The sequence below is a fragment of the Pollicipes pollicipes genome, unplaced genomic scaffold (genome assembly GCF_011947565.3).
Source record: "Pollicipes pollicipes isolate AB1234 unplaced genomic scaffold, Ppol_2.1 Scaffold_5724;HRSCAF=6776_pilon_pilon_pilon, whole genome shotgun sequence".
Lineage (NCBI taxonomy): Eukaryota > Metazoa > Arthropoda > Thecostraca > Pollicipedomorpha > Pollicipedidae > Pollicipes > Pollicipes pollicipes.
In genome coordinates this window covers 28,848,547-28,862,696 of record NW_023596746.1, presented here as the reverse complement: position 1 = coordinate 28,862,696, position 14,150 = coordinate 28,848,547, and the positions used below count along the sequence as shown (strand labels likewise).

The window sequence follows — 14,150 nt, the reverse complement described above, 5'->3', positions numbered from 1 at the left end:
CAGACATATAGACTATTGTTCCATTGTCCCACATGGCTACATCAAGAGCTGAACGAGTCACATTAATGAAGGAAACATTGTTAGAGGGGCTTTTCAAAGTTGTGTTATATGTGCCTTTAAGATTTGAATAGCTTGATCTTCAAAGCAAAAATCTGGTCAAGAAGGTCAAGGTTTGGCCTGGCTTGATCATGAATGACCTGACCTTAAAAATGACCAGAACGATGGTAAAGTACATCAAAGTGATAGAGATATGAAAAAAGCGTAGCAAACCTATTTTGGAGTGCATTTCCCGTCAGAAATAAGCTGCTTCGTAGTGTTGAACAAAATGTTTTCAATATGACCTTGCGATCATCAACCGTGGGGGTCAGAAACTTGTCCTTCCTTGCTTTCATAATGTGTGGAAATGATAACTAATCCAAAAACAGAGCCCAGGTTACTTAATCAAATTAAATATTATCGCTGATTAAATGTAATCGTTTATTTAGTACCATTGCTTTAACATGTCACATTGTGCAATCCATTAATGCTTCATCAGTTAAATGTTTTATACTATTTTAAGCTAATTGATTCAATTCAAATTTGATTCCATCAAATTTCATCTTACCAAAATTGCACTACCACGTGCAAAATCCATCCAAAGTTTATTAGATACAAAGCTTTTGGTTGTGTTTATGGGAAGGGGGCGGGCTACTGAGCCCTTCACCTGGCGAGGGCGAGGGCGAGGACTCAAGATACTCTTGAGTCAGAGTCAAAGCTTCCGCACGTTTCTTTATGCTCAGAAAGCCAAAGTTCAAACTTAATCTCTACCTACTGTGACTCATAGCCAGAGTCGGCTCTGATGAACTAGAGTCGAAGGGCACTCTGCAAACGAATCTGTCCAAACTTTAACTGGTCAAGGTAACAGTGGATCTCGGTGTTCACCATGTGTAGCCTGGTTTCCCGGGAAATCCACATGTGGTTATTGACGAGCCAGGCTGCATGTATGGGCACATTGGTGCACCGCATTGGGCTAAAGCCTGTCATGAACCGCTTTAAATCCGAGACGCGCATAGTCAAGCAATGCAGCTGACACATCTCATCGTCCCCTCGCAATGAAGAAGCTCTGAGGACGTCGCCAACTCTCTGAACACTTGGCCGACTCTTTGCATGCCATTTATTTCCACACATATCACAGACTGTACACCACTTGCGTCCCTGGACCGAGCTGGTGACTAGAAAAACAGACCATGACCAACTTTTCGCGGCCTGGCTATCGATGGCGAGCAGGATTTCCTGCTTTCCCCACATGAACATAATGGACGCCGTATCATATAGGTCTCCGGGATCAGTCAGCTTGCCACAAGACAATGGCGGAGGCTAGAGCCGAAGCGCCAGGAGCACACATTCTGCAAAATCCGTTGCTTTCATTCATGATCTCTCTTCGATGACGTTTATCCAAAACTGCTAGACGACGCAGATGGAACGAGCTCGTTTAGCCGCGCTCAGGCCCCTGAAAGTCCTCTCCCCAGTAGGTCAGCTGCCGCCGCAGGCCCCCGCTATATCAGACCGGTCTGTTGCCGGTCATGGTCTGCCACGAAGGAGCCCTACGACCTCAGGCCCCCGGGTGGTCCAGACGGAGGGCGGCGAGCTCTCATTGACAGCCGTCTCCAGCTCGCAGCGTCAGTAGGCTGGCAGACGACGCTGGCAGACACCTGGCCGGCCGGTGCAGAGACGGCCTGGCCAGGACCTCGCTGACTTATCACAGCCTTCTTCTCCACTGACAGCAGCTGGGCCGCAACCTGAGGGCGCAGGCGGGACCGGTTAGTGCGGCTCACAGAGCTCCTCGAAGGAAGAAGAAACCTGGTGGCAGACTGGGAGTCCTGGCATGGCGCGTCTTCAAAGAGCATTGTGCATGAGCGATATCAGGGCATTTAGATAAGATGTACAGCAAACTGTCACGGACTCCGGCTCCTATCCCCAGCCCTTGCCATACGAGGGGGCTTAGAAAACACACAAGTTTTCCGGAACAACTTGTGGAACGGTTTTGAGCACGGTGCCGAAATTGTGAGCGCCCGAATTTTGGTTAGTTTTGCACGACTTGGAAAATCTAAAATTCTTATCTCCCACGTTTCATGATTTATGGCCTATTCTTTAGGTTATGTCGGTGATGTATGGTCAGATCTGACACATAACACCCATTACCCGCAGGGAATGCGCTCCTTCAAAGGGATTTTCTAGACCTGTTTTCCATATCTATATTTTTAAAGGTCATCCAAGGTAAAGCTAGATGTAATTGAACTTTTGTGACGAAGTTTGACCGCTTGAAGACCATATAACCCATACCTTAATGACACATGCCTTACAGCCTTGGAAGGACTTTCTAACGCTGTCCTTTTCATGAATGTCGCTTGCCTAGCTCTTTATACAGCTTGACGGGTCAGCGCAATAATTACCTCCACCCCTATGACCAGACATGACATCGCAGGTCACGTGTCCATGTTCACTTTTACCCATTTGTTAAGTCCTCCAAGAGCCATTCACCTCCGTCTTTTGCAGTTCTTGGCATAATAAAAGGGACCAAGATCGTGCTTCGTACGTACTTCACCCATATGACCTGTCAAGGGTCACATTCACTACTTCCCAGTCACACCTATCTTATGCAGTTTGACGAGAGCTTCCAAAACCGTTTCGCTTTGGCTCTAGCTTGCTTAGGTTTGAAGGCATTCGGAGAGCTTCTGCGGCTTTCCCTCGTAAGGCGTAAGAAGAAAAAAGGTTTGAAGGGTAAATATTACGAAAATCTGAACGCACCCCCACTTTTGTGCATGCATGCCCAGACACCGTCCCTATTGGTACGACTGGACACACAGGTAGGCACGGTCGAAAGGATACATGAGGGTGAGGCAGGCGGGCATGGGAACAGGGTAAGGCTTTTTTCGTGGCATGATACTTGTGAATGATTGTTCGTTTGCTGATGCGGCGACGACTGTGTCAATGCGGCGCGGCAAGCACATCTCTCCTGCAGCTGTACATTACGATGTTGAACTGCGTGCTGGAGGCCACGTCTGGGCACAAATAACGCATTGCAGCGTTTCCTCAAGGGACCACACAGACCAACGCAAATTCGTGGTGTGCATTCTGTAGGAAGTTTGCGGGTCTCTCCGATCGTCTCCATTTATTACCGAGTGGGCGAGCTGATATATCTGTCTCCATCGCAGACAGACGATAGCTGGGCGCCTGCCGCCTCCCATACGTCTATCTTACGATCCGATTCAGAAATCCTGATTGGAGGCAATGTTCGGACAAACGACGGGGTCTGGTCTAGTCTTCCCCTCATCTGGCCGCAACTGAGTGGCGCCAAATGAAGACGAATCGCCTGATGGGCCAACAGATGAATGCTATGAGTTATAGGCGCTGCGAAGCCGGCTAGCATGAATCATTTTGTCAAATTGATGACCATATCATTGTCCGAAATTGAAACCGATTTGGCTTCTAAACGACAATGCGCTGCAATTGAAAAACCACAAGGCGGTTGGAAAGATTGGACGTAGATTGCAACCATTCCCCACTGACTCATGCTGATATTGGCCGGACCGTTTAAACGTTCGCCATTTTAGAACGGCATGCTAAGCTTTGGAGTCAAATCAAAACACGGTGCACACGAGCGCAAAACCAACGATCCACAACACTGATCACTAGCCCGACTGGAGCGGTCGGGCTGGTGAGCCCCCCACGTAATGGCCGTGGTCAATAGGGACGTGTGAAATGCGCTGACTCGAGTCGATTAGATCATATAGAAATCTCCCTGCCGCTCACGTTTCAAATTTATCGCGCATTTTGCGCAATCTTGGAACGGTGGGAGCGTTCGTTTTTGGCATTTTATCATCGGCGAGCCTTTGTCCCCACCACTTTTCATTCGCAGCGTGGTGACGGTTATGAGCACCAGCCGCAAAATTGCATTCCAGGATAAATTTATGACACTGTTTTTCGATATTTTGCAAACAATACGTTACCAGGCGGTTGTAGCGGCTAAGGTGGTATGCATTAAGAGACGATTGATTCAAGTCATCAAGAAGTCAAAGACCACGCACAACCCGTCTTCAGGGCTCAGTTCATCTCCCGAAACAATAAGCGCATAAATCGCAGTAAAGAGACAAAGGTGTTCTTCTAAAATTAGCAAGCGAATAAAAATCATGGTCTCCATCTCTGGTGTATAAAGTGAACAATGGGGAACCATCGGCACATGCAGAACTGGAACGTAGGCCGTGGGAAATCATCGGCACATGTATAGCTGGAGCGTAGGCCGCGGCCTGCGGCCCACACTCGTCCATTTATTGGCGGGCTGTTGCCGATACGACTACGACGGTAAGGAAATCTTAGCTGGGTGAAACCCTCATCAGTGGAGGCTGGAGTGGGACAGATATTGGTGCACTGAGATGTAAGAGGTAATAGCAATGAATTGCCTGGTTATGATTGTATAAACTGTCGCTGTCGCGCTGCTCTAATGCACAGATGATATCGTGTATTTTGACAGTATACCTACCTGTGTTCTTTGGTAATCAATATATATATATATATATATATATATATATATATATATATATGATATGTGTGCATATATATATGTGTGTGCGTATGCGTGTGTGTGTATGAGTGTGTACATTTCTATTTACCTAACGTATGCATGTAAATGTACATACACACCCACATACACATGTGTATGTATGTAAATTTACTTAACGCTTGTTACGTTGCAACATCACTCTCCGCCATTAGCTTTTAAACATAGGCTGCTCCATTTCGTGACGCGCCGTTGTTTAACCTTTGAGAAAACCGTTCTGAGCTAATTTAATTAGACACGGCAAGAGTAGGAAAGTAAAACTGTACTTAGTAAGAAGATGGTCGTGGTAAAGCTTATTTTTACTGCAACTGCCCACGATAAAATTGAATCAGCATGCGTACGATCATTCACCGGCCTAAGTATATAAAAAGCGGCCCATTCGCTGATGCCGTTTGACTAGGGACGGTGACTGGGGAGAGGGAGAGAGGAGACAAAGAACGGGTCAGCCCCATCGTGTTTACCATCTGCAACTTTTCCCTGCCGCTCCACCGAAGCAATCCAATCATTTACGAGCTTCGCTATGCATTTTGTCTTGGGAAACAGTCATCACCCTCACGTCTGTGAGAGCACAGGGAGCAGCGGTAGCAATGAAAAAGGGGGACGACAATCTATTCACTCACCTCAACCCCAGAGGGTTTCCATTGTGTCCGGCCTCCGCCGGTAGTATTTGCTCTCGTCGATCTCCGAGTAGTGAGAGACCGAGTTCAGCACTCGAAGGTTGTTCTTCACGTCTGGCATCGCGAAGCGGAGCTTTTCCCAGAACATTTTGTCCTCCCAACTGATGCACGTGTTTGTTTTTATGTACAGACGCAAGTCGGGGTCCAGCTCCCGGTGCGTCACGTCTCCTAGCATCACCACTATCAACCGCTTCTGGCGGTCCTTGAGCACCTCGTGGTGCGCCGACTTGAACTGGAAGCGGCACCACTCGTTCTCCACGAAGTTTTTCGAGAGCACCATGATTGTCCGGCGACTCGACTCGACCGCCTCGACGATCGTGTCGGCTAGGTAGGCGCTGTGCGGGAAGTCGCGGTCGTGCAGCGCCAGCCGGTACGGCGGCTCGCCGCGCTCCAGCTTGGGCACCAGCACGTGGTGCACGAACGACCGGTCCCGGTCGCTGTAGCTGACGAAGGCGTCGAACAGCCGCTCGTGCGGCTCGTCCAGCGCCGAGCGGTAGCAGACGCGCACGCCACAGCGCGAGTGAATCCATACGCGCAGCTCGGTCCTGTACACCCAGATGATGATCAGCAGGCAGATGAACAGGACGATGACTACCAACGAACTGATCAGCAGAGGCACGTAGCTCAGCGCTGCGGCCCGGGCCATGCTCTTGGAGTGAAGCGCGATACAGGACTCGTTGGAGCCGTGAATCGTCACCTCGCCGTCATCACTGGCGTCAAAGTGGCAGACCATCGAACTGGCGTCGCTCACCTTTCGCACGTTGGCAGTCAGCCAACTTCGAAAAGGAGTGAGAAAGTCACATTCGCAGTTCCAGGGGTTGCCGGCAAGTCCAATCTCAACCAGGTAGGGGTTCCGCTGCAGCTCCCATGCAGAGAACGTGGCCAGCTGATTGCCGTCCAGACGCAACATCTCCAACTGGTGTAGCGGTGCGAACGTGTTGCGCGCCACCCGACGAAGCCGGTTGTCCTGCAGGTGAAGCTCTCGGAGGTGGTTCAGACCGACGAACTCCTGGCCGTGGAGTTCAGTGATGATGTTGGACTCCAGGTGAAGGACGGTAAGGCTCGGGAGCCCAGCAAAAGTCTCGGTGTGAAGAGCCTCTATCTGGGAACCGTTCAGGTAGAGCACCCGCATGTTCTTGCGGCCCAGAAACGTCAAGCTGGAGAGATTGCGGAAAACGTTCCCGTCCAAATACACTTCCGTAGCATCCATTGGCAGGCGGTCTGGAATCTCTTCAAACCCGTTATTCGTGCAGTCGATGATGTTTGAGGACCACGATTGGTCGTGGTAACAGTCACACTTGTTTGGACACGTCATCTCACAGTCGCAGGCATCAAACTCACAGCAGTGACAGGTTGTGAAGCAATGCGTTTGATAGGGACAGAGGTACATAGATGTATCGGCGTCCACCAATGGAACGAAGGCACGTTCTCTGTTGTAAGTCAGCCTGCAGTAAATGCTTTCGAGGTCCATGATATGGGGATAGTGCTGCATTATGTTAATTTGGTTGTACCTCTGCAGCCATTCCATGGCGCAGTCGCAGATGAACGGATTCCCGCCAATATAAAACTCGGTCACGGCCTTCGTGCCGTTCAGCATGTTCAGCCTCAGAGCATTCAGCTCCAGCTTCGTGATTTGGTTGGCAAACAGGTCGACTCGTGACAGGTTAGTCATGAGAAAGAATGTGTACTGCTCCACGTGCGTGATCAGATTATCGTTGAGCACCAGCAGCTCGACACTGTTCGGCAGGCTCTTGCCGCTCAGTGACGTCAGCCTGTTGAAACTGGCGTCCAGGGTCGTGATGGACATCTGACTTGCAACGTCGTCATAGTTTCCTAGCTGCCGAATCTTGTTCTGATGCAGATCCAGCCATTGAATGCCATTTGGAAGCATGCCGTAGTCGAACGTGTCGATTTGATTGTCGCTCATGTTCAGCCAACGCAGACGTGACAGACCACGGAAAAGGCCGCTGATGTCCGTCAGCTGGTTCCCATCCAGCCGAATGGCTTCGAGGGCTGCGCTTGATTCAAACGCTCCAAACTGCACTGCGCTGATCAGGTTGTTGGCTAGGTTGAGGACTTTCAGCTGCGGAAGGCTGCTCAACATTTCGCTCGTTACGTTGGTGAGCATGTTTCCCTGCATGTGAAGACTGCGCAGCCGATTCATCCCAGCAAAGTGTGCACCTTTCATAATCGATATACCATTGCCTCCCACGTCCAGTGTTTCTAGAAGGTGAAGGTCTTGGAATGCTTCGGGAACGCGAGTGAGACGATTTCCATTTAGCTTCAGATCCCTCAGGCCACTGGCGTTCTTGAACGATCCTAACTGGATAAAAGCAATGTTGTTACCGTCTAATGAGAGCGAACTCAGAACGTGCAGACCATTGAAGCTCAGGGCACCAATTCTGTGCAAGTTATTGTGAGACAGCATCAGAGTATGGAGGTTGGAGAGGGTGGCAAATGTGTTGGGCGATATGGCATCAATTTGGTTGTCCTGGAGCTTCAGCATCTGCAGGCTGTAGAGGTCTGAGAACATGGACTGGTCGATCTGGTTCAGCCTGTTGGCCGACACATCCAGCACGACGAGCCGCACCAGCCCGGAAAAGGTCTGAGAGTTGATCCACGTGGAGGTGAGCTGGTTTCCGGAGAGGTCCAGCAGCTGCAGCTGGCTGAGGCCGGAGAACAGGCCGGGCGTCAGTGCCGACAGGCTGTTGTTGGCTAGTCGGATCTTGGAGAGGGTGGTCGTCCTCAGGAACAGGTCGTGCGGCAGGCTGACCAGCTCGTTGCCGGACAGGTCCAGCTGGCCGAGAGAGGGCACGCTGTCCAGCGCTCCGTCCTCCAGCAGCTCCACACGGCTTTGGCGTAGCGACAGCCGCAGCAGCGCCGGGAACGGCTCCAGCACGGCGGCACCCACAGTCGGCACACGATTGTGACCCAGGTCAAGTGAGGTCACCTCCGGCAGGCGACATTCGACCGGGCGTGACAGCGAGATCGGGTCACCGGCACCGTGCAGGCCCAGACCCTCGGCGTCCTGGATGTTGTTGTGCGACAGGTTAAGGCTCCGCAGGTTCTGCAGAGGACACAGCAGCGCGCCGGGCAGTGCCCACAGCCTGTTGTGGCTGAGGTCCAGGTACTGGAGCGCCTGCAGCTCACCCAGGGCACCACTCTCCACCACCATGTGCACGTCGTCGTTGAACGTTCTCAGGCTGAGGGAGCGCAGCTGCCTCAGCTGGTCCAGCACCGCGGGCAGCGTGGCGATCCTGCACCGTTCCACCGTCAGCTCCGCCAGGCCAGTCAGACCAGAGAACGTGCCGTTGCTCAGGTAGCTCTCGACGTCCGCACTGCGACACCGGGTCACCAGCGAGGTGACACTGGACTCGGGGAGTGTCGCACTCTGCCCACCGACAGTGAAGGCGGCGTCAATCGTCCTCGGTCGGCAGAGAACACGGATCTGTCCGCCGTCCACACTGCTCTCCCAGCTGCACTCGGACTCGGCAGCCGTCGCCGCCGCCAGTCCCAGCAGGAGCGCCACCAGCGGCGCCATTGCACTCTCATCCACGCACTCGCGTCACATCCGCGCGGCTCCCGGACCCTCCGCAGCGCTCCCCCCTGCTCGCGTCGTCGCGCGGTACTGACGCCGCCGGACGCCGAGCACCCACTCGCCGGCGCCGCGGCCCCAGGCGCCGCCGGCGCTGCGCGACGGGTTCCAGGCGTACTTCGTTTCGTGGTCGACAGGTGGCAGTGCACACAGTCTCCCGGGCTGCGGCCGAGGCACGTCGTCCGGTGGCGGGGCGCCGGCCCAGCGTGTTTACTCTCCGTCATGCACGCTGCGTTCATCCGTCGGTCTTACAGCGGGCCAGTACAGAATCGCCTCCAGCCAGTCCGCACAAAAACGACGGTCTGGGAAGGCTCCCGTTACCCTTGCGTTGCGGAACTCTATTTGTAGCTGGTGGCTCGGCGGCGTAATGTGATCCTTGGACATGCCGCGACCACCGGGCCAGCGGCAACCCTTCGAAGCAATGATGCGGACACGGTAAAGTGCACCGTAGAGCCCTGTAGGATGCGAAGAATAATCGCAGACGCCTGAAACATTTACCGTCGGTTGAAGCAGTCACGGCTGCGGACAGCAATGACAATGCCGTGGAGCCCGACGACACGGAAGAGCAATGGTAGGCGTGTGTTCTTATCAATGGCGGTTTATCGAGGCATGCCAAATCTTGCCAGTGTTGATGGCTCCCCAGAGCGGCACGCGTGGTCGCCGGGCGGACAAGGCATGACGCTCGTGCGGAGCAAAGCCGTGTATCCTGGGGGCGGTCTGTTGTGCCTCACAGTCATCATGGTCTCCAGTCTTCGGCGGCGCGATGCTCTCGCAGCGTCACCAGGCCCTCTGCGCCTAACGCCGTCCTCTCACCGGCCAGTCAGCAAAACAAACTGTTGGCGGCGCGCGCTGAACGCCGCTTGCAAACACTCGTCAGGCCCACTCGAGGAACGGCCGAGTCAAGCCGTCTGTGTGCCGTGCTCCTGTGGGTTTGTGCACACCCGTGACCGGGCTGCCAATGTTAAACACACCCCTCACGTGCGCCATTCTTCGCGTTTTGCAGCGTCACGCGAGGCTCGACTGGGCGTGCGGCACCTGACGCCACGGGCTCAGCATGGCGAGGTGAGGCGGCCACTGCGCACCGCGCGGCCCTTTCACGGTGTGTCGACGTCTGGTGCACCAAGTCATTGGCAGCTTGCTGCTCCTAGGCAGCAAACACAGGGCGCACAAGTCGCTGCCTGTTCCGTGGATTCCTACTTGGCATTGCAGTCATGCCAATAGATGTGTATCCTGTCCATACTGTTGAGATTTGCAGGAGAAAGTACCTTGGTCCCAAATGAGTTACGACCATTTTGCGACAGCAAGGATCATTTATGAAAAGACGTCCTGTGCGTTGGGCATCATGCAATCAGCGATTAGATTTGCGTTCTCCGTTTACTTGGCGTACGCATTACTGCAACATTGGACAGGCTGGTGTAGGGTCAGGCCAGCTGTGAGTCCGTGAAAGCAGCTTGTCCAGCACAGCCACCGTGCGCGGTACAGATTCCCAAGGCAGGCCCTCCCAGGTGTGAGTGTGTGAGCGCAGTTCGTCGAGCACAGTGTGCGGTACATATGAGGTACGTGTGCGGTACCGAGTCCCACGGCAGGCGCTGTAGGACTGCGCGGTGCTGTGATGGTTTGAGTGCCGCCCCATTCATGAGCAACGATTGATCACGTCGCGTCCGTCTGTGTTGTGGTGAATCCTTCGGGTATTCACGGGAGGGCCCAGCCTCAACCACAAACTGGCGGTACACTTTGACGCAAGACGGGCAGTTCCACGCCGCTAGTAATTTAATGCTAATACGCCGTCGTACACAATTAAAGCTATGTCCTAATTTGAATAATGCGTAAATGATTTTCGTTCTGTGGAATGTACAGAATTTCCCCCGGTGGCGGCTTTGGCTGTTAGTGGCTTATACCTTGCGCAGCGGCTTGTTTTCTGAAGAGCATTGCTCTCGTCCCGGCGGCATGAGCACCTACATTTGGTTGCAACGAATAAACGCGTAATGGAAGCACCTTAGAGCTTTAGATGGCCCTTTTTAACGTCACCCACGATGTGAACTTGTGCAGTTTTTTATAAGGCCGGTCTGACCAATGCAACGATGGGCTTTACCTCATTGACCCAACATGACATGGAGCAGGTCACAGGCGGCAATGTCCTCTAGTGTCTGTCTAAACCAGTTGTCCTGAAAGCTATTTAGCGCCGTCTCCCACATTGTCGTGGTATCCAAAGTTGTTGAAAACAATGAGGTTTTATAAAGTTATAATCTAACCCTAATAACGTGTCTTAACTCCCAACAGTAACATTGAAAATCATTCCGTTAAAGTAATATGATACATGCGGCGAGACATTACTCACGCCGCTTTCCTGTAACGTGACTTTCTTGGTTTTCTATATTAAAGGGGGAGTAGGGGGTGGCACTCAGGCCACCTCCTCAAGGCAAAAAAGGATTCTCCCGAAGCGCGAGGGCTATACTAGCAGTCAGTACCAACTGCGCGCTCACCTCATCCAAAAACGTGCACTTTTGACCGGGATTTCTGCGCAGCAAATGTCACTGCATGCCACTATCGGGCGGATATTTTCTTCCGCAGGCTAGGCATCTAGCTCAAAGAAGACAGGACAATTCAAGCGTCCCCTGCGTTCTTGATCTGTACTCCGCAGGCTACGTTGCTCTGAAAGCTTTCATATGCTACTCTGGGAGTGTGGTGAAACAAAGTGACCATATTATGAAAACATTCGCTCCGAAAACGCTCTATGAATAAAGTGGGTCAATAACACAAATGTAGTTGTTCGTTTCTTTTTTTCTCAATGCAGTCCGCACATAAACTGACCGAACAGTAAGAAACAAACACTGCACGGGAAGACTCCCGGTGGCCACAATGATATGCTACCGGCTCTGAGCCAAATAACACGTGTATGACAACTAATGTTTTTACCTGCAAGGGCGGGCGGCAGCCGTGGGCAGACCGGACGGCTACCGCACGCACACTCCTCCTCCCATGTGACCAGGGGGGATTACGGCTGGTATGCACGCACCATCTATAGCCCCGCACTAGGGGAGGCGCTGCTAGGCGTCGGGCCTGCTGATGAAGTGGCGCGCCTCATCCGTTCTCGTCACGGTACTGAATGCCGTACAGTCTCTAGTCACGGAACTCCGAAACATGCGTCTTGCTTCTGCTGATGTCCTCATATGTCCCCATGTCCTCAGTTCTCGTCCACGTTGACACTCACTCCAGGCTATGCAGTTCATGAGACCCTGGAAAATCGCGGTGGGCCTACACCTAAGCAGTGGTGTCTGACCGACCACCATTCCTCACAGCCCTCCCACATCTGTACTTTGTTCAAGTTTCGTTTGGAATTCATGTATCCGAAATCTCTGATCACGGGGAACGTTAACATTCAAAGATTTAGTAAAATGACATATTGCGCAAGTGATCGAACCCTGTGCCCTTGGTGTCCCAGACGCGCAGCTTAATCAATATGCTACCGGCATCGCTGATTAAGGATTAGCAGTGTTCCCTTTCCTCACTTGGCACCAGCCACCCGAATCCATCTGCGTATTTTAGCGGTATGCCTGCCAAGTTCTCTCTCTTGTCGTCGGCCTCAAAATTTTTCCCCACAAGCTTCTCCACTCCGCCTTTGAAGCCGTTCCCCTGCCCCCGCCACGGTGGCGTCCGCGGCCGCTCAGACCAGACGTGTCTGCCGCCGACCCCGCCGACCGCGGCGCGGGAACTCCCCTCCCCTCCCACCGCCCTCCCCACACCTCATCAGCCGGCCCGATTGGGGCCGGATTTCGAAGCCGTGGCGCCACCCCGACGATCCAGTCGGCGGCAGTCTGGCGCGCCGGCACCACCTAATGCGGCGTCGATCAGCAGCTCTGGCGCGCCGGCACCACATAATGCCGCGGCGATCAGCAGCTCTGGCGCGCCGGCACCACCTAATGCGGCGTCGATCAGCAGCTCTGGCGCGCCGGCACCACCTAATGCGGCGTCGATCAGCAGCTCTGGCGCGCTGGCACCACCTAATGCCGCGGCGATCAGCAGCTCTGGCGCGCCGGCACCACTTAATGCGGCGCTGATCAGCAGCTCTGGCGCGCCGGCACCACCTAATGCGGCGTCGATCAGCAGCTCTGGCGCGCCGGCACCACCTAATGCGGCGTCGATCAGCAGCTCTGGCGCGCCGGCACCACCTAATGCGGCGCTGATCAGCAGCTCTGGCGCGCCGGCACCACCTAATGCCGCGTCGATCAGCAGCTCTAGCCGCCCGGACAGCTCCTGACTCTGGCGCGCCGACGCCACCTAATGCCGCGGCGATCAGCAGCTCTGGCCTCCCGGCCAGCTCCTGGCTCCGGCACACCGGCGCCACCTAATGCGGCGTCGATCAGCAGCTCTGGCCCCGCGGCCAGCTCCTGGCTCTGGCACACCGGCGCCACCTAATGGGGCGTCGATCAGCAGCTCTAGCCGCCCGGACAGCTCCTGACTCTGGCGCGCCGACGCCACCTAATGCCGCGGCGATCAGCAGCTCTGGCCTCCCGGCCAGCTCCTGACTCTGGCTCGCCGGCACCACCTAATGCCGCGTCGTTCAGCAGCTCTGACCGCCCGCCCGAGATCGGCGGTATCAACTAGAACTGGTTATGGATTATTTCATCCTGAAATCCAAATAACTAAACAAGGCCCTCGTCCCGCACACTGAATAATGATGGGGTGATAATCCTTACAGCATAGACTTTCCTGCGGCAGCTGTATTTTAAATAAAAATTCACGGCAGGGGTGTATTATAGTTATCCTGAGGAGTGGAGGCATAGGGGTAGGGGTAGACAAATATCAAATTTTGTCCGGACTCCTACGACTGAGTGCCCAACTCCTGCGAAATCACTCAATTTCTAGAATAAGCTTTTTGATTCAGGGGAGAGGAATATTTCGCCATGCTGCTCCTCCCCGCCCCTGCCTTCCTTCCTGCCCGTTGGCTACATGCATAAGTCATGGCCAGATGGCGAAATATCATTGAAGTTCTTCGCGTCAAATCCAAATTTGTTTAGATCAATTAGGGACCACGATTCGCATTTCCTATTGTATTAACAAATAACTAAACCGAGTGTAATAACTAATCCTTTAGCAATATCGCGACACAACTAAACTCAGGTACGGACAGAATACGTTGGTTGGCTCCGAATTAATTCCGAAAGCTGAGAGAAGTTACAGTTATTATTTGCCAGAGCGCAAAAGATCACACATTCACATCCCACCATGGGGAGCGTTACTACCTTTAGAACTGAAATGAACTGACCTTTAACGACTGAGC

General features: G+C 53.3%; 1 protein-coding gene across 1 annotated transcript; it reads right to left on the bottom strand.

Moving 5' to 3' along the window:
• Window positions 1-1,138: 1,138 nt before the first annotated feature.
• LOC119103463 (toll-like receptor 6) lies at window positions 1,139-8,883 on the bottom strand. The gene is made up of 2 exons (XM_037227011.1): window positions 5,218-8,883; window positions 1,139-1,778 (listed from the first exon to the last, which is right to left on the bottom strand). Exon 1 carries the CDS (start codon window positions 8,813-8,815, stop codon window positions 5,219-5,221), a length of 3,597 nt encoding a protein of 1,198 aa, XP_037082906.1. The 5' UTR covers window positions 8,816-8,883; the 3' UTR covers window positions 1,139-1,778; window position 5,218.
• Between the last annotated feature and the right edge of the window lie 5,267 nt (window positions 8,884-14,150).

Excerpts from the sequence above, each read along its gene's own strand:
- LOC119103463 (XM_037227011.1), bottom strand. The coding sequence starts at position 8,815 with ATGGCGCCGCTGGTGGCGCTCCTGCTGGGACTGGCGGCGGCGACGGCT.